Source organism: Pagrus major, chromosome 5 (genome assembly GCF_040436345.1).
Source record: "Pagrus major chromosome 5, Pma_NU_1.0".
NCBI lineage: Eukaryota > Metazoa > Chordata > Actinopteri > Spariformes > Sparidae > Pagrus > Pagrus major.
Genome location: NC_133219.1, coordinates 9451285 through 9475294, shown reverse-complemented (window position 1 = coordinate 9475294; position 24010 = coordinate 9451285). Strand labels below are relative to the sequence as shown.

Below are 24010 nucleotides of genomic sequence, written 5' to 3'. Positions count from 1 at the left end.
TTTAACTGTTTTTACTCTCAAGGACAACAAAATATGCTGAAAAATCGAAATGATACCCATCACAAATATGTGAAATACCATCATGAAAAGAAAACATATGTTTATGTTAAAAAGTATGATGGTAATGGTAAGGTAACCCTTTTATCATTTCTTAATGAATGTGAAATATGTTTTGATCCATTTAAACGGAGTCTCACTTAGACTGCAGTCTTGTTTCATCTGCACGTATTTTGCAGCACTTTTCATCGGGTTGAGTTGAACGAGGGCCAATTTCAGTCGTGCCACTCTGGCAGTTTTCTGTGCTGCTCTGCTCCTCGTGTTTTCATACAAAAGCACAACAGAATAGAAATGGAATAATTACTGGGGGAGGTAACATGTAGAGGGATGAATATTTAGCAAGGTGGAAAAGGAAATTCAGTCTCAAATGACAAGCTCCATCTATAAATAGTGAATTAGAGATGAGATGAAAAAAGGATATTTATATGTTGCTTTGTGTTTTTTTTTTGTGTCTGCTTCATGTCAGAAGAAGAACTTCTGAAACTCTTTTCAAACACAAAGCACTGTGACATTTAAGTCCTCCGTTCTGTATTTCTCCTCCTACTCACAGGTCCTGGATTGCACTCAACCAGCAGCTCAGTCTGTGCAATGCAGGACGCAGTTAAGCTGAAATGGCACAAAACAGGTTCACAGTTCTTATCAGGTAATATTGTGAACAAAAGGTCAGACATCAAACAGGTGTGTCAGACTGCTGCAATGTCACACAACATTATTCTCAAAGTGTTGAGCGAGAAATAAATGGAGAAAAGGAATGAGTGAGCAACATCTTATATTCAACATAGACCAATGGCTACACATTAGAAGGCAATTATAGGGCTAATTTTCAACAGTACCTTTCCACCTTTACATTATATATGTAATTACTATAACAATAAATACCCAGGCTCATTTGGTTCTTGAGAAATACTTCATTGTACCAAGAAAAGGCATTTTTTTTTCTCTGCAGAGAAATTATTTTACATCAGAACTGTAAATCAACACTGAAACATAAGTCATATCTTTATTACCCCATGTTACAGGGCACACACAATGTTCAAGTATGCCCGAGGAAGTAATTGGAGCAATTAAAAAAAACGAACAAAAAAAAAAACAATGAAGAATAAGAGAGATAAAATGCATTTAAAAATAAGTGAACTGGCATTGCATTTCACAAAAACTCATAAGCTCATGATTTTGGAACAATTCACTGTAAAGTGCTAACTGGTTCGAGTTGAGAAAAGCACATGTTCCCTTTGAAATATCATACACATTACTTTATACATGGAGGTACAGTAATAGCCAGTCATCAGGCAAGCAATTACCAACCAGAAGACATGGACCACAATTCATTTATTAGTCCTTTAATAAGATAACTGCTTCCTTAATTTCTTTGTTAATGGTAACAACGAGAATCTTGCCACTGGTTGCCAGGACAATGCCAATTACAAATGCTGGTGTTGTCACTGTACAGTTTTCCTTCTTTCCTTGTAATTACATGCAATTGACTGACATACTGTATCAAAAATCTCAAGTCAAGTCCTTCTAATCCTCTTACAGATAGGAATCCTTGAACCAAAGGGATGAGAGTGTGAGGAGAGGAGAGCAATTATTGAGGAGTGCAGGAGACCTTCCCATACTCCTCCTCCTCTTCCTCTCCTCTCCCTGGATGTGGTGGGCTGGCCCGACAAAAGCAGGGATCTATCCGGCTGATGCCTGCCTTCCTACAGGTCCTGAGAATCCACTGTTTTCCTTTGTGCCTCAAATTAGGAGGCATGCTTTAAAAAACAAAAGAAAGAAACAAAAAAATATCTGGAGGGGACTGGGTCATTAAATTTTCCCCTACTGTCCGCCTAAAGTGGACGTTCATCCTCCCCACCCCAATCCTAACCATAAAAAGGTAAAAACAAGGTGTACTGCAGAATGGCTTTACTCCTCACAGTCTGTGGGGGGAGCTAGAGCCCCTAGGAGCTGAGGTGCGGTTGGTGGTCTTGCGGCTGTTCTGTCGTGTCTGATTCATCTTGGTGGCCGAAGGTTTCCGAGCGTCAGGCTGGCGCCTCCCCAGGGGGCCCCTCCGTTTGCCCCTTTGCCCCGCGCGGCCCCTTCCGGCCCCCGCTGGTCACTTGCGTGAGTGCAGTGTGTCCTGGAACTTGGTGCTGGTGTAGCGGACGTGAAATCCTTTCTTGTTGATTGTATCGTCAGAGCGGAACTTGATCACAATGGAGTCACCGGCCGAGTAGATCTCCTCTGGAGGCTGTCAGGAGGGACAAAACAACAGATTCATTTGTGCTGCTGCTTTCTGCTTCTTTGACTGCACTTCAATTAAAACTAAAGACTTCTCACATGCTGAAACTGAAGTCAAATCAGTGACCATGACGAATGGCTTCTGACTGCAGAGAACTGCTCGTTCTGTAGCAGCCAGGGGCCACGTAAGGGTCCGGGACTAGGACTGGCCCTCTCCTGCTTCGTTCTGATTAAGGCTTTGGCTGCTATTGAAGTGAGGATAAAATATACTCTGATGATTAGTTCCAGGTGCACCGCTCCATGGAGCTCATTTCTTCCCTGAACAAAACCATATACTGCACAGCACTTCATATATTTGTACTGTCCTGAGTAAAAAGTCAGCCAAACTCTGAATTAACTGCATTCAGAGGTGGGAAGTAACAAAGTACAAATACTTTTACTGTACGCAAGTAGATTTTTTAGGTATCTGTATTCTACTTGAGAATTTTTCTTTCTTGGACAACTTTTTACTTTTACTCCCTACAATTGAACACAAATATGTGTACTTTCTACTCCTTACAATTTCAAAACAGGCTTGTTACTTGAGTTTTAATGCATTTGAGGGGAATTATTGATTATTTTTATTTTGCGTCATTGCACGCCGCCTTCCCCCACATCACAAGACTGATTCCAACCTCTCAGTCGGCAGACGTAGGACGGAAAATCACAGAGAGGGAGACTGGAATGGGAAGAAAAGGACTATTAGTGTCTCGTATATGCAGAAACCCTGCAGCCCTCTGACTGGGTTTTCTTATTTTCTCAGTTTCTTTCTGCTTGGGACGTTTTACCAACCCAAAATGTCGGTATTTGACGTCCTGGGAACGAAACTCAACAATCAACTATCTTTCTGGTGCATTTACGAACAGCTCAGACAAAACCTACTAATTCTACCTTTAAGTTTAATAGTCTTTGAATTACATAGAGGGATACTTTTTACTTTCATACTTTGAGTACATTTCAATACCTGCACTTTTACCAGCCTTTTTTACACAAGCGTCTGTACCACCTCTGACTGCATTATGTGAGCACAGAAACTATGCACCACTAGACCTGGCTATTTGTCGGAATATTTCTATGATGTGAAAATTAATTAAGAACATCAAACTGAAAATTAATTAGTTGGTTGAGGCAGCTGCACTGTGGCTGCGACAAAGAGAAGCACTGCAATGTCGGAGCAGCCAAAGCTTGTGCAACCAACTGTAAAACAGCAGACTGTTGATTAAAGCTGCCATTCATAGCATGAAAATAACTGCAATAGCCCATAAGTCTTGTATTTATTGGGTAAGGGATTTGAGTGGACTGCATTTTTTATTGTACAGCCTGCAATACACAGTCTACCATTTAACTGAGAAAAGCCCTTGGGCTAAAAGTAAGCCTTCCTGCACTATAATGAGTTTTTACCCTACTTTGGACTGAATTGTGTCAGTTTTTTCAACCTGTTTTATAAAAGGAAACTTGATTGAGGAGCCGCTCCCCAGGGGTTCTGGGGGTGTTATGTCCCCTCCAGCAAAACGATTCATAGGAACAGGCGTGAGTAAAAGGCCAGAGCTTATTATTGAAGTGTGTAAATGAGATCAAGCTGTTCTCTGACCTGAGGAAACTTGTGTTTCCATTCCCTGCTGGCCTCATTGTTCCAGACTCCGGCTGCAGCCTCAGCATTGGCCGATTAATTTGCGGTTACAACCCAATGCCAGAGACTCTGATAGGCTATCGGCACCCAGGGAGTGACGACTTGTGTCGACCTACAAACGCCTCCACAGCAACCCTCCCAAACCCAGAGGAACATGTCAACTTCAACAAAGCCATTAAAGCCGGAATATGGAATCAACGCCTGGGGGTAGTTCACAAAGTCACCCTTTTACAAACTGCTGGCAAAGGTTACTCAACAGCAGTGCTAATTCCAGAACAATTGTCTGAACAGTCCTGCTGTTATACTGTACAACCAGTCAAAGAAGAGAGTGTAGAGGCTGTTAGAAAAATGTTCTTACCCCTGAGCCACAGTAACGTCCCAGCCGTGGAGACTTGGTGTCAGCTCCATCGAAGAGCTCCATGTAGTCGTAGCCACAGTCCGCCTCCTCCTCAATCTCAAAGGTCTGGAAGATGAGCTCCACGCCGTAGCCTTTCTCTGCCGAGATCACCCACTGACAGTCAGACGCTCCGGGGTAGTTGTTGTCCCCAAACTGAGCGTGTGAGAACAGGTCCTTGGTTTTGACTTCAGCCCTCAGGCGACCTCCACACTCTGCAAACAGAAAAGTTGGACATTTTGTAGGTGGAGGCCCGTGTTGATAAGCTACAACTGCAGCTGCTGTGGTCTCTGGCTCCTTTGTGGTTTTACAGTCATCCAGATATAAAGGAGTCTTAAACCCACTCTGTTGTTACATGTGAGTCATAATCATTCTCAGACAGGGCGGTGAAATGTAACCAAAACTAAATCTTTTATGTATAACATGTGAGTAATTGACCTGAAATCAACTTGATGCCCCCAAAACGTGAAGGTTTGGAGATTTTACTGGATTTCAGCTACTATTCCGTTTTTTCTTCAGCAGTTCTGTCATATACCTGCAGTATGGGACGCCTCGAAGCCTTTCTTCTGCACAGAGTTGTCAGAGAAGAAGCGAACAAACAGCTTGTTGCCACTAGATGTGATGGGTGGGGGCTTCTTGGTGCCACAGAAGCGACCAAGACTGGCAGCTTTTCCATCTCGCCCGTCGTAAATCTCAATGTGGTCGTAAGCACACTCCAGGTGGGCCTCCATGTCGATCTCGTTGAAGGCCTGCAGCAAAACAATGAGTGTGTTTATAGAAGTGTGTTATAAATAGAAATCTTTCTTTGTTAATCAAGTGATATTATCTTGACAGCTGTGGGTTATTTCCAGAAAACTTCTCTAATTTTGTGCGTTGTTATTTAGAAACAGAGACTTGCTTTGACATTATAAATCCAGGGTTCATACAGCTTTTTCAGAGTAAAGTTCGAGCCTTTTCAAGGCACGTAAACCAAAAACTTCCAGGCTGTAGAAGCCTTTATCATTAATCATCTAAATTGTCATAGATGTAATTGCTAGAAATAACATTTACAGAATTCCTTTATACCCAAAGGAATCAAAGTATATGTAGTTTTGATCCTGATTATGTAATGCTTGCTGATTGAAACGCCCGGAGACAACAAACAAATGTGACGGTAGGATTGTTTCATTTCAAATATTAAACGATTTTTGGTTGCCATGACTGATTGTGAAGATTAAACACCAGATTATGTTGAAAATCTAAAATTAAGCATTCACCAAACTTACAAGACTTTGATCTAACCCTATAAATCGTACTGATTTCCTTTCAGCCATTGTTATATTGTAAAACAATCCACTGCATGTCAGTGACACAGCAGACAGAAATGCTGATAATAACAGAAGGGGGAGCCACACATCATCGTTAGGACTGGCATAACAGCTTCTGACATCAGCACAGTAAACACAGATGTCCCCAGTGGATTTAGCAATTCAATTACACAACAAGCCACACACAAATAACTACATGACTGACAAGTGACATTATACAGCGAGCAGGAGGAAGTGACACGTACGATTTTGATGCGGTGGCCAGGAGTGGTGGTGAGTGCCCAGGTGCATGCCTTCTTGCTGGGGTATTTATCCGGCCAGTTGGGGCTGGTGATGGTGCCGCTCACGCTGTTTACGGTGTGATCACAGCCAGCTGTTAAAAGACAACACAGACCTCTGCATCACGCTGATATTGAGTCCAACACTTAGACCGCACTCAAACTAGGGATGCACGATAATATCCACAATGTGCCGATAAAGGCTTTGAAATTAAATATTGGCATCGGCCTAGAATGAACATTTCTGCTGATATGACTGATGTTTAATTATGCATACATGGACTGTATGTCTGCATCTGCAAGAGGGCCATCACGATAACAGTAATAATGTGAATTCCACTAGAGCCAGACTGATACATAGGATGGCCAAATTTAGCCAATTCTTTTTACAGAATATAATGCAGAAATGATGCTTGGGGTGATTTCATACCATTTTGGACAAAAAGGTTTCTTGTTCCTACCTCATTGCGTCTTATTCAGACAGTTTTTGTTTTTTTGTTGATTGTGTTTATGTAAATATTCTGTTCAGGACTCTTTCCTACACGATTATAGTGACCAAACAAATTCACAATAACGATACTATCTTGATATCTATAGAAACTTTGTTTACTGTGTGTTCTGTCTCTTTTTGGAAAATAAATTACCCTCAAAATACGAGTGTACGGAGTTGGAGAGTGAGTCTGTAACCATAAATTTGCACTTAATGACTACTGAAAAGACAACCAGATGAACTCATAAACAAAAGATGCACAAGGCCGAACATCTTCACTGGATTATTCAGATGGTATTATCATATGTGTGTTATTAACACAATATTGGTATTTCATTTTTTATATCATGGTTATTGTGATATTGCGATATCACGTAACCCCTAATTCTGTGTTTATAAGAATATCAGCCAATATATCTTTATCGTAAAATATTTTTACTTTCCAATATTACTACAGGCATTTGCCCCAAAATCCCGGTCGGGCTCTAAATTCCACGACAGGAAAATCCATCTTCCCATCAAATGTGTAGAAAAAACTGTGGTTGACGGTTGAGCAGCAATCGGCCAAAATGAGTTGGAAAAGATGAGCATACTGGATATCGAAATCCAATGTCGTGCATCCCTAACTCAAACATTTTCTGACACATGTAAGCTTGTGCTCATCGACCCTCATGGGTGCCCTGATGAGTCAGAAACAAGAATAAATGTTCACCTATCAAAGAGACAAATTTTAGATGAAATACCTTCTTTACAGTCGTGTTTGTTCTCGTGCAGAACAAAGCCACTCCTGCACTGACAGCTGTAGCTCCCGAAGGTGTTAACGCACTCATGCTGACAGCCACCATTCTCTTTAGAGCACTCATCTTTGTCTGAGGGTGCACAAGAGGATACAATCTTGGTGAGTGTTCCCTTTTAAAAGGCTGACATTTAGCAGCTCCAAGTGACTGAATGAAAGACTGCCAGAGGACTCACCTGAGAAGAACTGCGCTTTAAAGCCCTTTTTTGACACCGTGTTGTCGGACTTGAATTCAATGCGCATGTTGTTGTACTGGGAGGTGATAGCTTCTGGTTTCTCTGCTCCACAGAACTTCCCGTGTAGCCTTGAATCAGCTGACAGCCCGCTGCGCACCTCCACGTAGTCGTACTTACAAACCTGAGCAGAAGAACAGATCATGTGAGGACGCTGGGATATTTTATTTGCTTTAGTTATGAAACACAAGAAAGAGAGTAGAAGGATTTATTAGCTATGAAGGTGGGTAGGTGTGGTGCAATGACAGAGAGAGAAAACAGAACAAACCCACCCCGTGCCGATTCAAAATAACCCCAGTGCTCACGTCATTGCCCTCAGTCTCGAAGACGTCAAAGAGCAGAGTGATGCGGTACTGTGTGGGGGCAACCAGCTGCCAGATGCAGTTCTTGTTTGGTGGGTACTCTCTGGGCCAGCCGGGGCTGGTGATCGACCCGTTCAGCTTGGTAATGAAACCTCCACAGGCAGCTGGACAGAAGACACAACATGTAGAGAGACAAGGACAAACAGTTAAGCCCGATACAGATGCAGGGAATAAATTACATCACCAAATGTTTCAACAGGACACGCTCCAAGTGTTACGTTGAGAACCCTACAGTTAAATGAAAGCCCTCTGAAATATCCTCTCCATGTCCTGCATGAACCTGATTACTGCCTGTGGGGACTCTCTGAGCTTTGTATCAGTTATGCAATACACAACATCTCACAACAACTGGTGTTACCCATTCCATCACCTGCTTATTTTTAGCTGAAATTATGTGTTGTGTTCATCCTTACCAACAACAATAGATGTTGTGTTGATACATGGATTGTCAAGTTATTACATGTGGACATTGTTGAAATGTTGGAAAGGCAAAAGCTACAATACTGAGCTATTTGTACATACAACAGGGATATATGGCACACGTTTTTTCTGGTATGTAAATGTATAATTGTAAACTACTACATTCTTTCTTTCTGTTTCCTAAGTGCAATATTGTCACTTAAATGACAGTATAATCTAGTTTAAAAATAGAGCTGATTGCAATGTTGGTGTGAGAATGTTCTCTACTCTCTGTTGAACTGTTCGTGTATCTGTGGGATTGTTTATGTGAGAGCACATATCATTGTATTTGTTGCACTGTGTGCACTGTATTATTGTATCATTATGAAAGAACTGGAGTTAACCTCTCATTTCAGATTGTGGTGTTTCAATTTCATTTGCTTGTCTTTAATTTTAACATCTCTATATTTTTTTAAAAGGCCAAAAAGTGCAGTAACAGTGGAATTTCTATGGGGTAGACAGTAGTAAAAGAAACGGTTCACCCCAAAATTTCAGAATACATGAGTTATCTTTTACCTGTAGTGTTATTTAACCATCTAGATTGTTTTGGTGTGATAAACACAGTGTTTATATGCACACTGCTATAAAGAAAGACTGAGACTAAAACTATGAAGGATTAAAACTACTAAAATGTCACTGAAACTAATAAGCATTTTGGTCTAAAGACCAAGACTAAATCTAAAATAGCTGCCCAAATAATCCTGCTCACGACAAGGTCTGTGGATTATCTTGAGGAACTGGGTCATGATTTCTGGAAAGAGACATTGCTGTTGGGTTTTTTTAATTGTATTTTCTTCAGCGCTTTGAGCACCACAAGCCGAGCACCATCTAGTTCTATTATACTGGAGGGAAGGCAGACGTCTCTATGGCTGATATTTCCAAAACTGGTCAACTCAGGCTAGAACAGTGTAGATGGAGAAATGGCTCTACAGGTAAGAAGAAATGTATTTGTATATGTATTTTGGATTTTGGGGTGAGCCGTTACTTTAGGTGGTCAACCAGGTATTGTACAAGCTGTACATACCAATATTTAGGTCCTAAACAACAACATGTAATTTGAGATCAAAATAATGCTTGCATTGCTGTGACTCAAATCTTAAATAGGTAGTGCTGGGCCAGCACAAGTATCACTCTTGGCATCTCTTCAGGCTGTTAGGGATGACTGTACTTATTGTATTTGGGTGGCTAACTGTATAAAGTGCTTTAGCATGTAAATTACATGTTGAGCGGGCCTGGTGACTTCTCTCCCTGTACTTACCCTCGCAGCTGCGCTTGTCCGCAGCCAGCTCATAGCCTGGATCACAGGCACACTTGTAGCTGCCTAGTGTGTTGACACAGCGTTGCTCACAGCGACCGTTGTCCGGCTTGGAGCACTCATCCATCTCTGAAAACACAAAGATATGTTAGGACCCTTTTCGCTGGCCCCCTGGCTCTGTGGCTTACAAGAGAAACCCTCCAAAACAACAGCAGTGCCGGGCAAAGATGGTAGCACAGAACTCAACGGTGCAAGTGAAGAAATCGTAGACAGCTGTAATATTTGTATGAAAACGGCAGACAGATCAATTCCTGGAAAACGTCAGTTATGAGTTTACAACCCCCAACCTCTAACCTTTGAAGAAGTTGGCAGCAAAGCCGGCCTTGTTGACAGAGCCATCTGAAACAAATTTCATCCACAGCTGGTTGGAGCTGGTTTTGATGTCATCTGGCTTGTCGTAGCCACAGAAGCGGCCCAGCAGGGGACTGTTTTCAGAGTTTCCATCACGTACCTCCAGGTAGTCATAGGCACAACTGTCATGTCTCTCAATCTGAGGGTTTGAGGTCAGAGTCAGACATCAGCGAAATCCCAAAATCGGTTATTAAATCCACAAAAAAATTAACATAATTTGATTTAATAAATACAGAGTTTCTGCAGGTTTCAACAAGTTAAATTTAAGATCTTTTAAGACTTTTTTAAAGGGGCTCTGGGGAACTTCTGTGTTGAACTCTCACTGTTAGATGAAAGTAACGCTGACGGATACAATTTTAACTTATTACTGCGAGGGGACGCCACGTCAGCACACATGCCACACCGGGACATAGTAGCTGCTTTGATAAATTAATGATTATTGGGTCTATGTGGTTTTCTTTAATAGTTTTGTTACAGCGTGATCCAAAAAACACATTTAAAAGCGAGACTGAAGTTAATGCAACTTTATTAAAGTAATGTTTACTTTACAATCCACAATCAATTTGTAAGACCTTTCAAAATTGTATTGAAGACATTTTGAGACAACGTAACGTAATCTGAGATGAGAGTTTATTTAGACTTTTTAAAGGACCCGTAGAAACCCTCGACCTTACGAAAACCGACCTCCATGGTGGGCGGGCCCCTGCTGGCTGCTGGAGATTGTCTTTGACAGGATCCTCTTTAAATTAGTCTTATATAAAAAATCGCTTTAGCTACAGCATTCATTCTTTTTGCAGCAGGAAGCTTAGAATTTCGTCTTCAGCATATTCACGTTGTACGTGCGTGATGATGACATGATGTCACACGTCACACATTGCCAAACATGGTGAAAACACGCGGTGGCGTCAGTAAGTGGGGGGGAGCAGAGAGGCAGGTTGATAAATATGAGTTTTGATAAAAGTGTATTTTGTCGTTGTGAGCACATGTAGCATTTGAAGATTCTCCTAGAAATAACATCACAATGAGCCAAAATACCAATGTGGTCACTGTATTTCTATTATAGATGAAATTATCAAAACGTCTTAGCATATCTCAAAAAGTAAAATAATTACATTTTTCAAATAAGTTGTGGCGTGTTGAGAAATATTTTGTTCATGTTTCTACATTTAAAAATATTTTTGGATCAGTAACTTATATATTTTTATTTAGTAAAATCTGGTGAAATATTAATGCTTTGTTTATTGACTTACATAAGCTTTTAGCCTGGGTTGTACAGATTTCAGGTATATGAAGCATTTTGAAGATACTCCCACAAGCTACATCGGAATAATTAAAAATACCAAAGTATGCACTGGTGGATTATTTCTGTTGGGTTAAATAACAAACGACTGGTGTCTCACCTCAAAAGACTGGAACGTAAGGCCTACATGGTAACCCTGAGCGACAGTAATCTTCCACACACACGCTTTGTTGGGCCTGTAGTCATCAGGGTAGTTGGGGGACTGGATCTGGCCGTTGTCCTTCTTCACCTCCCCACCACAGATGGCTGCATGTGACAGTAAAAACAATAAAAACAATACTGAGCTCCCTTGATAGCAATATCATCAGCACATGCCTCTCAGAGAAAAAAAACGTGTGCTCACTGTTCTGATTTACGCAATGTGGATTAGCTCTGAAATGCCTCCACCACCGGCTCCCACATACACATACACACATCATCCCTTCGCACGGTCTGGAAACAATGGAGCTAAATGTGAAGGCTGGCCAAAATCTGATTAATGCAGCGTAAAGTGCCTGACACATCAGCAGTGGGGGAGCCAAAAAACTGTGGATATTACTGCAGCTTCTAGGCACATTGTTGGTTGTGTGACTGGCCATGCGTTCAGTCAGCTGAACGACGTGCTGGAATGGAGTTCAGGGAGGTCACTGAATGGGTGCTTACCCTCATAAACAGCGGAGAATCCTTTTCCCACCCAGTTACTGCTGCTGCGGAACTCAATCCACAGGCGGCTGTCGGTGGAGATGATTGGCTCGGGCAGCTTATCACCGCAGAAACGACCTGGGTCACAGGTGAAGACACACACACACACGAAACCAAGATTTGATCATTAAGACACCTGCAAGCTTTGAAATGGCTCTACATAGCTCTTTTACTCCAGAGAAAATACTGTGAGGGGAAGAGAGGAAACAGTCAGGTCAATTTTTCCTATATAGCACCAAATCACAATATTCCCACATGAGCAGGCACTGGGCAACAGTGGCGAAGAAGAAGCGGCTACTTCTCTTTATTTTAGCATTTTTATGTTTGGTAAATTCATATACTGGTGGTCCCAGGTACGACTAGCTGAGTCTTTCACTTTGTGCCTTGTCAGACATCAAAACTCTGCCTTTACCCTACACTTTCTGTAAATAATATTTTCCATATTTAAACAAAAGTCAAATCTTTGATTAGGCCAGAAACAAATTCACTAATATCCTTCTGTTTTTCTTTTCTCTTATGATTGTAAATTGACTATATTTGAGTTTTGGACTATTGGTTGGACAAAACATGACATTTGGAGATTTCATATTATTGTTGTGAATTAATCAAGAAAATAATAATGTGGCTTTTTGTTTATCTTTTCCTTTACAGGAGGTGTCTTTTCTCTAAGTGCAATATGTAAGAATTGGTCATCTGTCACAGAAAAAAACTAATATGGGGCAGCATATAAGCAGATTAGCCGCTAACTGCTATGTACTATACTCTTTGCTGTAGCTATCTTTGGCTGTAGCCACCAAGCTGCCATTAGCTAGTTAGCTCAGTTAGCCATGCAGCTAGTGGCCCAATTAGCTGACTGGCATCTGTCCAGACCAGAAGCCAGGAGGTGTGGTGATTACGGTGTGGGCAATGGAACCGGGCTCAGTGGCCTCCTGGATCGTGATAGAACAGAGGTGAGTTTGACGACTCTGACCAGGACTCAACACGATGACACATGACAGGTGGGCCCAGGAAAGGTGTAAAATCGGGAGTGAGAGGAAGGTCAGTCATCACCAGCATGGAAAAAGCAGCTGGAAAATTCACATCTTATTTGGGGAATTAAGGATTTATTTCAACCAAACCAGAGCTGGTGATTGGCAATTAAGCTCAACTTAGTTTGCAATAAGAGCGAAACATAAATTAGTTGTATGGGTTTATTTTCATGTTTAATGACGAAAATATGTTTAAGAATATTCCCCTTCTTGGCATTTTGTGAACATAGATATTAAATATCGAAGCTTTAATCGGGTTCATCCACTCCCCCCTCCTCTCTCTGCATAAGCAATGAGGCAGGGATCCTTCTAATTAATTAACACTACACCTCGCATTCTGTTGGTTGGTGATTTTGACAGGGTTATTGCATAAAAAATCTGAGAGTGGATGTATCAACAGCGCCTGAGTGTGAGGAGATGGGCTGAACCTTGAGTGCAGGAAATCTGTACAAGCAACAATATATCTGAGAGTTACAATACAGTTTGAGTGTGAGCAAAGCAAATCTAAGCACAAGCAGGGGCCACTTGAGTGTGAGGGCAAAATCTGAACGTGAAATCAATGAGTCATGCTTTCATACTGAAAGAACACAAGTCTCGAATAAGGATAGCAAAAAAATCCCCATAAATAATCAGATTAATCCATAATGACATTAATGGTTAGTGGCAGCCCTAGTACAGTATTCTCCTGCCAAAACTGACCTTTGAGTGGTGCCTTCCTCCAGTATCCGTCTCGGATTTCCACATGGTCGTACCAACACAAGTGACTCCTGTACAGATCCATGGAGGTGAAGTTGAGAATGATCTTAAAAAAACAAGAGAGCGTGATTACCAACAGTTCAAAGTTCACACACAGTAACATCAGAGTAAATAGCCAGTTAAGCTTAAAAGGTTAACCAAAAAATTTTAATTTGTTACAAAATTCAGCATTGCAGCATCCTCTTAAACAACTGAAATAGATGTAGACTTGTTTAAAAAACTAAACAAACAAAAAAACAAACATAAAACAGCTCCATACAGCTCGTTTGGCATAATACAAGTCTCCAAAAGCCCCAAGATCCCAAATTAATTTGCTATTTACACCCTTTTCAAAGTGGAAATCTTCACTGCAGCTGAAAAATGAGCATGAAAAAACAACTGCAAAAAAACCCCATAAAATGGCTCCATACAGCTTGTACGGTGTAATCCAAGTCTTCAGAAGCCCCAAGATCCATAATAGATTAGAACAGACGTTATTTACACCCTTAATGCACATCTTTAATGGGATCTCAGGGTTTCTATAGATGACAGACAAGCTGTATGGAGCAGCTTTATCTATTTTTCAAATTGTTTTTTAAGTCCCCAGCTACTTCAGCTGGTAAGGAGAATGCTTCAATGCCGTTTTGCTGGAAAGCTCAAGAAATGTTTTGTGGACTAAAACTTCGCCTGACTTTCCATCAGCATGGGCCTGATTAGACAATGACTGTATTTTCATTTATGGGTGAACTTATCCTTTAATGTATCCTGAAGTTGACCGTTCACTTTCCACATACCTTTTCCCCTGGTGTGACTGATATTCTCCAGATGCAGTGCATGTAGGCTGAGTATCCATTGGGGAAGCCAGGAGAGGAGAAGTTGCCGCTGCTGTCCTGCAGACTGTCCCCACATCCTGTTCACAGAAACACACACATGCGTTAGGCCTGAGCTGTGAGCGTGATGCACTACCTATTAGTCTCTGCCTGAAAACACCTAAGCCACTAACTCAAGCTATCAGCTCTGAAGTAAATCCCCTGAAACCTCGCTGCAGAGACAGATGCTGGAATTATAACATCGAATGTGAACTAAAGGGCAGCTCTTTTATGTTCAAAGGCACATCTGCTGATAATATTCACCCACAACCCCACGCCTCACCCCTCCCATCCCCCAGCTACTCCAGATGACGATCACACAAAGGGATAGAGTGTGTGTGAGACACTTTCTCTGAGCATCCTCTGAAAATAAACCTGGCCCACTATAAATAACCCGGCCCTCTGGAGGACGTGATGCATTATGTACGTGTTGCCAGTGAAAGCCACCCTTAGTTTGACTTGCAAAAGTGAGTGTGCAAGTGTGCGAGGGCTGATTCCAAACACAATACACAGACTGATGGAGGCTCACGCCAAGTAGAGGAAAGATGTGTTTAATTAAGACGGAGAGGAAACGATAGAGAGTAGATTTTATCGGAGAACTGTGTATGACTTTATTATTACCTCTGCTTTATCTTTACCTTGGGCGGCTTTTACCAGGGGTAAGGAAAAACATCTCCCTCGACTGTTTGAGTTCATAGTCTCCCTCGAGGTTTGTGTTTAAGCAATAAAAAAAGAGCAGCCGTATGCCACGAGCTGTGTGTAATAATGCTTGGCAGAGGTTTGCTAAACCATTAACAAGCTCTCGGGCACACACACCGGGGATGACAAACACTCTCAGGAATGCTGCGTGAATGGGAGATCCATGGTTCTTTAAGGATTTTTTTCCCCAAGAAACATGTGGAGACTCACTACCTCATCCCCCACAAAGTGCGTCACATCACCCCGTCTGATTCTTCTTCACGAGACAGAGACCGTCATGAAGAAATAAAACCACGTTCAGCTCTGGTCACCATCACCATGTTTATTCATTCAGCTTTAATGTGAGGCTGACAGCTCAGCTATCCTGGCCTGGCCTGCAATTAACTGTCTGACATCAAATCTATTCAGCAGAAGGCTGTACTCAATGTACATCTGTTAATGCTATAAATTCTGTTTACAACAGCATTAAATCCTCTGCCTTTTCTCTGGAAGCATAAACAAAAATTGAGCCGTTCGGAAAAGTGCCAGGCTTATATAACTCTCCTTTAGAGTTTACATTTTACATGCTGAAATGTCCGCACACGAGCATTTTTCCCAACAATCATTTTTGTCATCGAGACCAGCTGTTCTTTGTGTGTCTATGTGGGAAAGTGCGATGACAAACTTCCTGTCCCTGGGTAGTGTTTACACTCCTCCCAACTTGGGAGTCTCGGACGCTGTAGCCAAGGAACCACGCCACATCAATAGTAGATGCTTGGCTATTTCCACTCAGAGAGAGGGCAGGAAAACCTACAGACCTCTCTCTCAGGGCTGAGTTGCACACACATGCAAAAATAGACCGGAAAAACCCATAGCAGACAGGATCTGTCATTTTGGTCTTACTGGAGCATTTGTAGAGTTTGCGTGCCTGTGCGATATCCCCTTTGCTCAGTCTGGTTCTCTGGCCAATGGGTGGTCGGACGCCGTTCACATCGTAGCGTGGCAGGATGGTGTCCAGGAAGATGCCTCTGTAATTTAGCAAGAGAGACCGATGTTAATGTTGCATGAAACCCACGCGGCATGGGCACAATCCTAATAACTATTCCAACATGCACACAAGCCACAAAACATCTTTGCTCGAGGATTAAGTGACTTGTCATCAATCAGTGTAATTTAATCACTGTCAACAATATTATTGACGTCTATTTAAAGGATCGAGACTTTTAAATACCATGATGAAAATGAGCATCCCTGTCTTAAGTAGGCCAGAGGCAAAAGCCAGACCAGAGGGACATACTCACTTTAGAATAGTTATTCAACATAAATCCGATAACTAATATGCATTTGTGACTTTAAAATGTTTAAATACACCTGAGATTTCTGATGTAAAACCCACATGTAATGAAATCCATCAGTGTTTCTTACAGTTAAAACACATAATGCCAATAGGCTGCTTGTAATGAGATGTGGCACCAGTTTAATTACTGCATGAGCATAAGCAAACCCACGCCTATGTGTACAAGAGTGTTATCATTAATGATCATGATCATTACCAACTCATCAACCTTACAGAGCGCAGCTGTACAGCTACTATACTACCATACATGAGCAAACAGTGGCCACACATAACCCTAATGTTACACTCGAGTTGAGAGACAAAAGATAACAGGAGCTCCATAACAGGCATCAGTCCATGGCAAGAGCACCGCTCAACTAACTCAAGCAAAAACAAGGTGCTGTCTTGTAACATTGCTCCCATCCTATTGCAACAAAGTAGGTTGTTCAGAGCTTCTGAGATGGCCTCCTAACAACAAAAGGTGGACATAGATTTGTTGTTGAACATAGATTTGTTTAAACAACCATTCTCTACATTACAGCATTTTAATAATCAGAATTTAAGATACTGAGAGTCTGAAAGACTGTCTTCTGCTGTCCCTGCAAGAAAGTAGTCGTGTTGTCACTGCAATCAAACTGCGGCTAATTTGTGAGCCTGTATTTCACCTTCCCAACAGGTTGGTCCTGTCCAGAGCCCTTGAGTAGAGAGAGCCGCATAATCTCAATTCACTCCAATGGACCTTTTTTTCACAGCAATGGTGGATTGACCTCTTAATAGTTCCCAGAAGTTAGCCGCTAATACTAGCAGCACAATAGAGTTTCAGCAGAAGAGCATTTATGAGTTTATTGGCTACTTATATTCTCTGTTGTGTCTATAATCACGTATTCAAATTGCCTGCCAAAACCTTCCTGGAACTATCTGGAATCATTTGAATTTTTCTATTTTGTTTAAAAAAAATGTTTTTTGAAAACTCAATGTTTACTTTCTGATTCTTTAGATCTACTCATCTGCCACTAAAATTTCACATATGGACAGATGCTGTCACTTATCATACTCCTCCTTTGAGGTCGGGGTCACAGTCTGTTTTTGAAGTTAATGCTGACTTCATTCTTCACACACGTCTGCCCCACAGATGGATCCCAAACTAAGAGCTTGAGTCCTTCTCCAGTGTTACTAAGTGATCAAAATACATTGCATACGCTGAATGGGAACACATTTCTTTAAAGTCCAAAATGAAAACTCTAAAAAAGAAAAAAAACAAAAAACGATCAGGTAATGCATTTATGTAGCTTTTGAAAAAAATGGCAGAACAGAACAGTTAGTCTCCACGCTGCTGTCTCACTTGACACTTTGCTAGTTTATCATCTCCATTTTTCTCTAAGTATTGGCGAGCAACGGCCTGGCTCCTTGGCCGTTCCCATGGTGACATGCCTATCAACGCCAGGCATGTGCAAACAGAGCAGCCTGAGCTAACAGTTTAGACTGTGCCTGCCTGCCTGCCTGCCTGTCTGTCTGTGGGCTTCCAGGAGCCCGTATGCTGGCTGTCGGTGAAAAACGCCACTCCAGCCGGTGTCAGAGCAGACAAAGGGCACACTGGCAGGTCTCTATTTGAGTTGGCACCGCTCCCATGCACTAGTCCTGAAAAATATCTCTGGAGCAAAGGAGGGGGCAGGCACAGTTGTGGGTCGGGTAACACGCCCGAGACAAAAAGCTCAAGGATCAGCCCTGCTTGTCCCCGGGAGACACAGCAAAACATCAAGACAACCCATGAAATCTTCCGAACAACACCCGCGGCAAAGGCCCTGGCTTCCCACGGTGATTTACTGTAAAACACGGAGCAAACACCCCGGCTAATAATGGGGTAACAAAGACAGACACTGGCACAGGTAGATCAGCCAATCAGAGCTCTAGAGAAAGTGCTTGGAATGACTTGTGAAAAGCTAACAGGAGCCCCTTGTCTGCTAATACAGCTCTGTGAAACATTCCCCGGCAGTGGCAGCCATTCCTCTCCCGTGTCTAAACAGTTTTATTGATCAACACAGTTCCACGAATCAGGATAGCAACAGAGTCGGAGCTGGAGTGAAAACAGAACAGGGTGGATTACCAGACACAAACACACACTTAAAGGCAGGGGCAGGCTGTGGTGCATACCACGAATTTACAAGATCATGAGGTTAAGTTCAAATCTTGACCTGAAACTGACAGCAACTTAAATGGATGATCCGTCTTTAAGTGCTGAGCTGACTGAAATCCAAAATGAGATAAAATACAGGCACAAACATCAATTTATGAGCTGCAGCGGACTTTGTTCAGGTCACCAAAAGGATCCTGGAAACTAAAAGTCCACAAGAGAGAAAATCTGTTGGTATGAAGTGGAAGGAGTTTCATGTTTTATATCACACCAGATGTTATTCTATGTCTCTCTGTTCCCTCATTTTCCTGTTTTCCCGTACAACACTCAAAACGAATTCTCCAAAAAAGTAAGAGCAGCATTTCTGCGTGAAGTGCATACTCGACCCACAATTTGGATGCACGTGGCCAGACAGGCATTTCTGTACATTGGCCTACACCCAGCAGCAGCCTCCCTTTAGACAAAGATTCCCTCTCTGCTTCCCAGAATCTGTTTGCCGCAAGAGCATGGCAGTTGATTTGGGAAGAGGCCCATACTCAGAGAGTAACACAGGGCATGAGAGAGCCGATGTGGGGAAAACAAAGAAACGTATGTATATATACAGCTGACTTAGAGGGTCAAATAAGAACAAAAGGACGGCAAACAGCTGGTTCTCATATCAGAGTGAGGCTTTGACTCATGTGTGATCATAGATCACATTACACCCACTCCAGCTTACTGAAGGCTGTCAAAACTATTCCTGCTATAGGTAGAACATTGCTGAGCTGTCCTGCAGCTGTACGAAAGATTACAACATTTTGTTTATCTAAGCAATAGAGGGTCAAAATGCAGTTTTCATACACAAAACTGAGGTCCTGTCCAACACACAGCAGCAGGAGGGAATCAAAATATTTACACGACCGCATGTAAAGTTTGGTCGTCAGAGCTTATGAGATAATTTAACATACACAGACAGGTTGTCGGGAAGCCACTCAGCAGTGAGTGTAGTGATGCTTTTTAAATTACACAAATGACTCAGAGGCTGATTCTCAATCAACTCCTCCCAAGAGGTCTTTTTTGGCTCCACAGTCACCCGACTGGTAAATAACACTTCAAATTAACCGCAGCCGAGGATGACTAGAGCATGAGCCCAGACTGACCGTGGTTTGTCATGGGTTTGTTTTCTAGTAAGATCCTTCTTTTGACGCAGGCACAACATCTGGAGGGGCTTCCTGTAGCATCAGGACGGAGTAGGGAATGAGGTCAGCTGGCGACAAAGTTTAGTGCTGTTATGACACATTCACAGTTCTGCTTTTACAATCAGGAGTTTCTCTGTGCAGCAATTTCCCAGCATCCAACAAATTCAATGTCAAATTTGGGTTCATCCGTCTCTCCACAGTTTAGATTTTAAGACTTAAGTACTATTAGCACGAGTGACTTTCACTTTCGCCAAAATATTATTGTTACACAATATCTTAACTTTTTAAGTATGACTTTTGAGGTTTTTTTTCCAAAACGGATTACAAATTAGTCCTAGCAACTCTTACTGCATTGTAAACTCCCAAAAAAAGTTTTCATATCAAGCTACATACCTGCCGATACGACTCTTATTTTGAAAAGATGCATGCTGAGCTGGCATGGCAGCAGAAGCAGGCGTATTGATATTTAACAAATTGGGGAATCAGTGACAGACTAGCTACACATAATATTGTAGACTATTCTGTTGTGTCTGAAATTCATGCTTTTCACTTGTTATGTAACCCTCTAGACTCCAGGGCACCCATTCTACATTTCACTATAGTGCCCAGGAGCGTATATCATTTAAAAATGATTCTCAGTGTATTAAAACACAAAAAAATGAATAATAGATACTTTAAGTTGTCATCAATAACGTAAAGATAATATCGTCTATCACGATTATTTAGGCAGGACAATATCATGATATAAAATTCTGGATATATTGCCCAAGCCTAGCTGATACTGATATATTTGTGAGGCCAATATCGGTCAACCAATATATCAGTCAGCTCTATTCAGTTAACAGTTTATCAGTTATTTACGTGCTGTCTGAAGTCTAAGATACACAAATTTAGAGTGAATCTATTAACTGAGCCAGGGGAGCATGAGAAAGTCAGCAGAACTTTTCCTTCATATGTAAAGGAAACATTAATTGAGCCAATAAAACCTCCACTCACATTCTTTACGATATGTAGGAGATTATTAGTGGTTGACCTTAATTGTGCTTGCAGTGCAAAAGATGGTGTATATTTTAATACCTGAGTGTTATGAAGGTGCTAAAAAGCTTTGCAGCAGACAAATGTGTGAGTCCCTGTAGTAGCCAGGGGTGAACATCATGATACTAATCATCAAAGCCTCTTCAAAGGGCTTTTAGGAGCACAACGAGGTGATTCATAGTATGAAACCACAGCTTTTTACAAGAAGCTTCACATAACCTTGAAAGTGGCCTGCAGAAATTTGTTGTAATGAGGCAGGGCTACTGTTTGGGGGCTCCAGGACCGGTGCTGCTTTACTAGGGCTGCTGGTGCTGCAAAAGCAGCAGGAACCGAGGAGACGAGTCTTAATTTGAACAGGCTGTGGGAAGGAGCTGGCACTTTTACTATGGCTACCAGGATTTGGCTTTCACTTTACAGAAAAAAATAATACGAATCATTTAAGTAACCTTCAGAGACATTGGATTTTAATCACTGTTCAGAGCTTGTGTTCCTCCTGCCATAATGCTAATGCTTCAAAAGCCAGAATGAGAGTGAAAAGTGTAACTGATCCTGTTCTGGATGCCAGAACAGGTAAAATCTATTAAGCAACAGCTCAGCTAAATGTGAAGCTGCCAGATCCACTCTGATCCACTCTGAGTTTAAAGTGGTGAAGCTAAATGGAAGTGGACACGTCAGATTTCTTGCTACAAGTTACCTCATACAAGTGTATTCTCAATACACCAACAAGAAATTAAATCGTGTCCAAATATTACATAAATCACATTAGTGCTCCCTCTAGTCTCCCTAAAGCCCAATACAATGTGAGTACTGACTGTTGAAAAAAAAAAAGGCCAGCCAAAAGAAACTTGGACAAGAGGAGGAGAGTCCTTAGTTGAAAATAGAAGCTTTTGTAGGAGCTACTTTATAAATATCCACTAAAGACCCACTTTTTCCCCAAGAAACTAGTTTCTATCTCTTTGAACTTAAACACAGACAGTAACGAAACAATTCAGCTCCAAGACAGATATTCAAGGAACAGTGAGCCTTTTCTAAGCTTGACGCCCTCGAGCTACATGTTTCTACTGGTGTATTATTGTGGAGAATTAAGTGTTTCATTCTTTGTTCTTTGGGAATCCTGCCACATTACTCAGCAGCAGCTCATGGTCACAGAGCTGGTGCGTTACAGATCTATATAAAAACCCTGTGAGCAGAGATGGAAAACAAGGGGATGGGTTAAAAGGTTGCAGCAGAGCGGGAAACAGCTGGGTCTGACTTGATCTAAGACTTCATGTCTGGGGCGTATGGCGTGGAACTTGGCTTGGCTCCTACCTGGAGAATGTATTCCTGGCATAGTGCATGATGCTGTCGAAGTCATAGACTTCTCCCAGAGAGTCCACCTCCCCCGGCTCCATCTTCAAAAAGTTATACTCCTGTCCTGTGAAAGGAAAAAAGGGAGAAGCACATTTGAAACATGAGGCTGAGTCATACTGTGCATCCTTATGTACGGATGTGGGTCAAAGGTAAAAACAGTTCTACTCTGACTGTAAAATGTATGATACAATACAGACAACAATAAACACTTTTGCAGGCTGAGGATGAGCGTATACCCAACTGGTGTTTTTTTTACTTTCATTAATCTCTTACTGGACCTTTCCAACATTATTGCTGAGAGACCTGTGCTCCTACCTGGCTGAATGTTGTCCCTGATAATGCTGACGTGTTCGTCCCGGTCAGGTCGTGTGTGTTCGTGCCAGAATCCGATCACATGACCCAACTCGTGCACCACAATGCCAAACTTGTCGCAGTTTTTCCCGATGGATATGGCCTGGGGGCCCCCTCCGCGACGACCCACATAGGAGCAGCACCTTTGAATCAGCAGACACAGAGAGGCAGTGTTAATGAAGCCAAAAATATAGTAACTAGACTATTTAGTAAATTAAACTAACAAGCGAGTGAAAAATAAATAGGGAGGCCAAAAAAGTCATGTTTCCCAGGAAAAAGGAAGATGGAATGTGTGTCTGGCTCTTTAATGAGTGCTAGTGCCTATATTTCAACATGTCTGCACATATATAGATGCCCATAATGAGGACGACATCATCTTAACAGCCTCTGGTCTGTTTTACAGGAGAGCCGTACGAGGCGACCCGTCACCCACACATACAGCAGTGACATTCATTCATCAGTCTGCCAATGCAAATGCTGAGAGTGACGGTGGGAGCTGGCTGGCTGCAGCGCTCCATCGCAGCGTGACATGAAAGGTTCAGTGTGGGAGTCTGGAGGACGGGCACACACATCACGGCCCTGTGGGCCAGACTGCCGCTCTCTAATTACTGCGAGGCCAGCCAGGCTCTCCTGAGACACGCCTTGAACTTTGCACAGGACAGATGGGGGCCTGCTGAATATGCAGCAGAGTCAAGCGTTCCCACTGCTAACCACTGCCGCCTGCGTGGATAATGTCATCCCTGTTGCTCCAGGGGCCAGTTACCAGGCTAAAAATGGCTATCAACAGTTGGCTGGAAAAAGTTCAGTATCATGAGCTGCATCCGCTTTCTGTTAAGCTGTTGTGTTGAGTGATACATATCAGTGGGAGAGGTATATTGTGTGGAATGACATAATGGTTCCAGCTTGTGGTTGAAATCTGTGTGAGGTTAAAACATGGGAACTGGGAACATTTTCAGTTTGTGTGTCCCCTGGGAACCTCTGTAATACTTACTCCTAACAGCTCTGGCCTCTTTTCCCCCCAATTCTCAAATTAATAGGTTTCACTGGTTTGCGTTCCCAACAGCAGCAAGTGGTTTGATTTGTAAACATTTCATCGTCAATTAAAAAAGCCCTGCACATCCAAACAAGTTGTCAATGGTCGCTTAGCAACAACGAGAGCCACAACCAGCACTTCCCGTGAGTATTGGTTTAAAGAAGAAATGCTGAGTGGACACTGAGACCAACTTCAGTGGGTTACAGAGAGGCTAAGGAAGTCTCCCCCGTGGGTGCAGTTGTGTCCATGATGTATGTCAAAGTGCTCAGTGACGGATGCAGTTTGATGATGAGGCGTAGGAAACATTGAATGTCCGTCTCTCTCAGGACTGGCAGGGGGCTGAAATAACAACTCACACAGAGACTGCAAACAGA

At 42.2% G+C, this 24010-nt stretch overlaps 1 protein-coding gene across 1 annotated transcript in view; it reads right to left on the bottom strand.

Annotated features, from left to right (window-relative positions):
* Positions 1-809: 809 nt before the first annotated feature.
* The window catches only part of bmp1a (bone morphogenetic protein 1a), a 40646-nt gene continuing 17445 nt past the window's right edge, over positions 810-24010 (bottom strand). The window contains exons 5-20 of the mRNA XM_073465888.1: positions 22568-22746; positions 22211-22316; positions 16126-16250; positions 14470-14585; positions 13640-13742; positions 11874-11990; positions 11332-11477; positions 9875-10070; positions 9524-9649; positions 7750-7910; positions 7388-7568; positions 7159-7284; positions 5893-6020; positions 4876-5089; positions 4305-4555; positions 810-2287 (exon numbers count right to left, since the gene is read on the bottom strand). Coding sequence (XP_073321989.1) covers positions 2153-2287; positions 4305-4555; positions 4876-5089; positions 5893-6020; positions 7159-7284; positions 7388-7568; positions 7750-7910; positions 9524-9649; positions 9875-10070; positions 11332-11477; positions 11874-11990; positions 13640-13742; positions 14470-14585; positions 16126-16250; positions 22211-22316; positions 22568-22746 — 2410 coding nt within the window. The 3' untranslated portion in view covers positions 810-2152. The remainder of the gene's footprint in view (positions 2288-4304; positions 4556-4875; positions 5090-5892; positions 6021-7158; positions 7285-7387; positions 7569-7749; positions 7911-9523; positions 9650-9874; positions 10071-11331; positions 11478-11873; positions 11991-13639; positions 13743-14469; positions 14586-16125; positions 16251-22210; positions 22317-22567; positions 22747-24010) is intronic.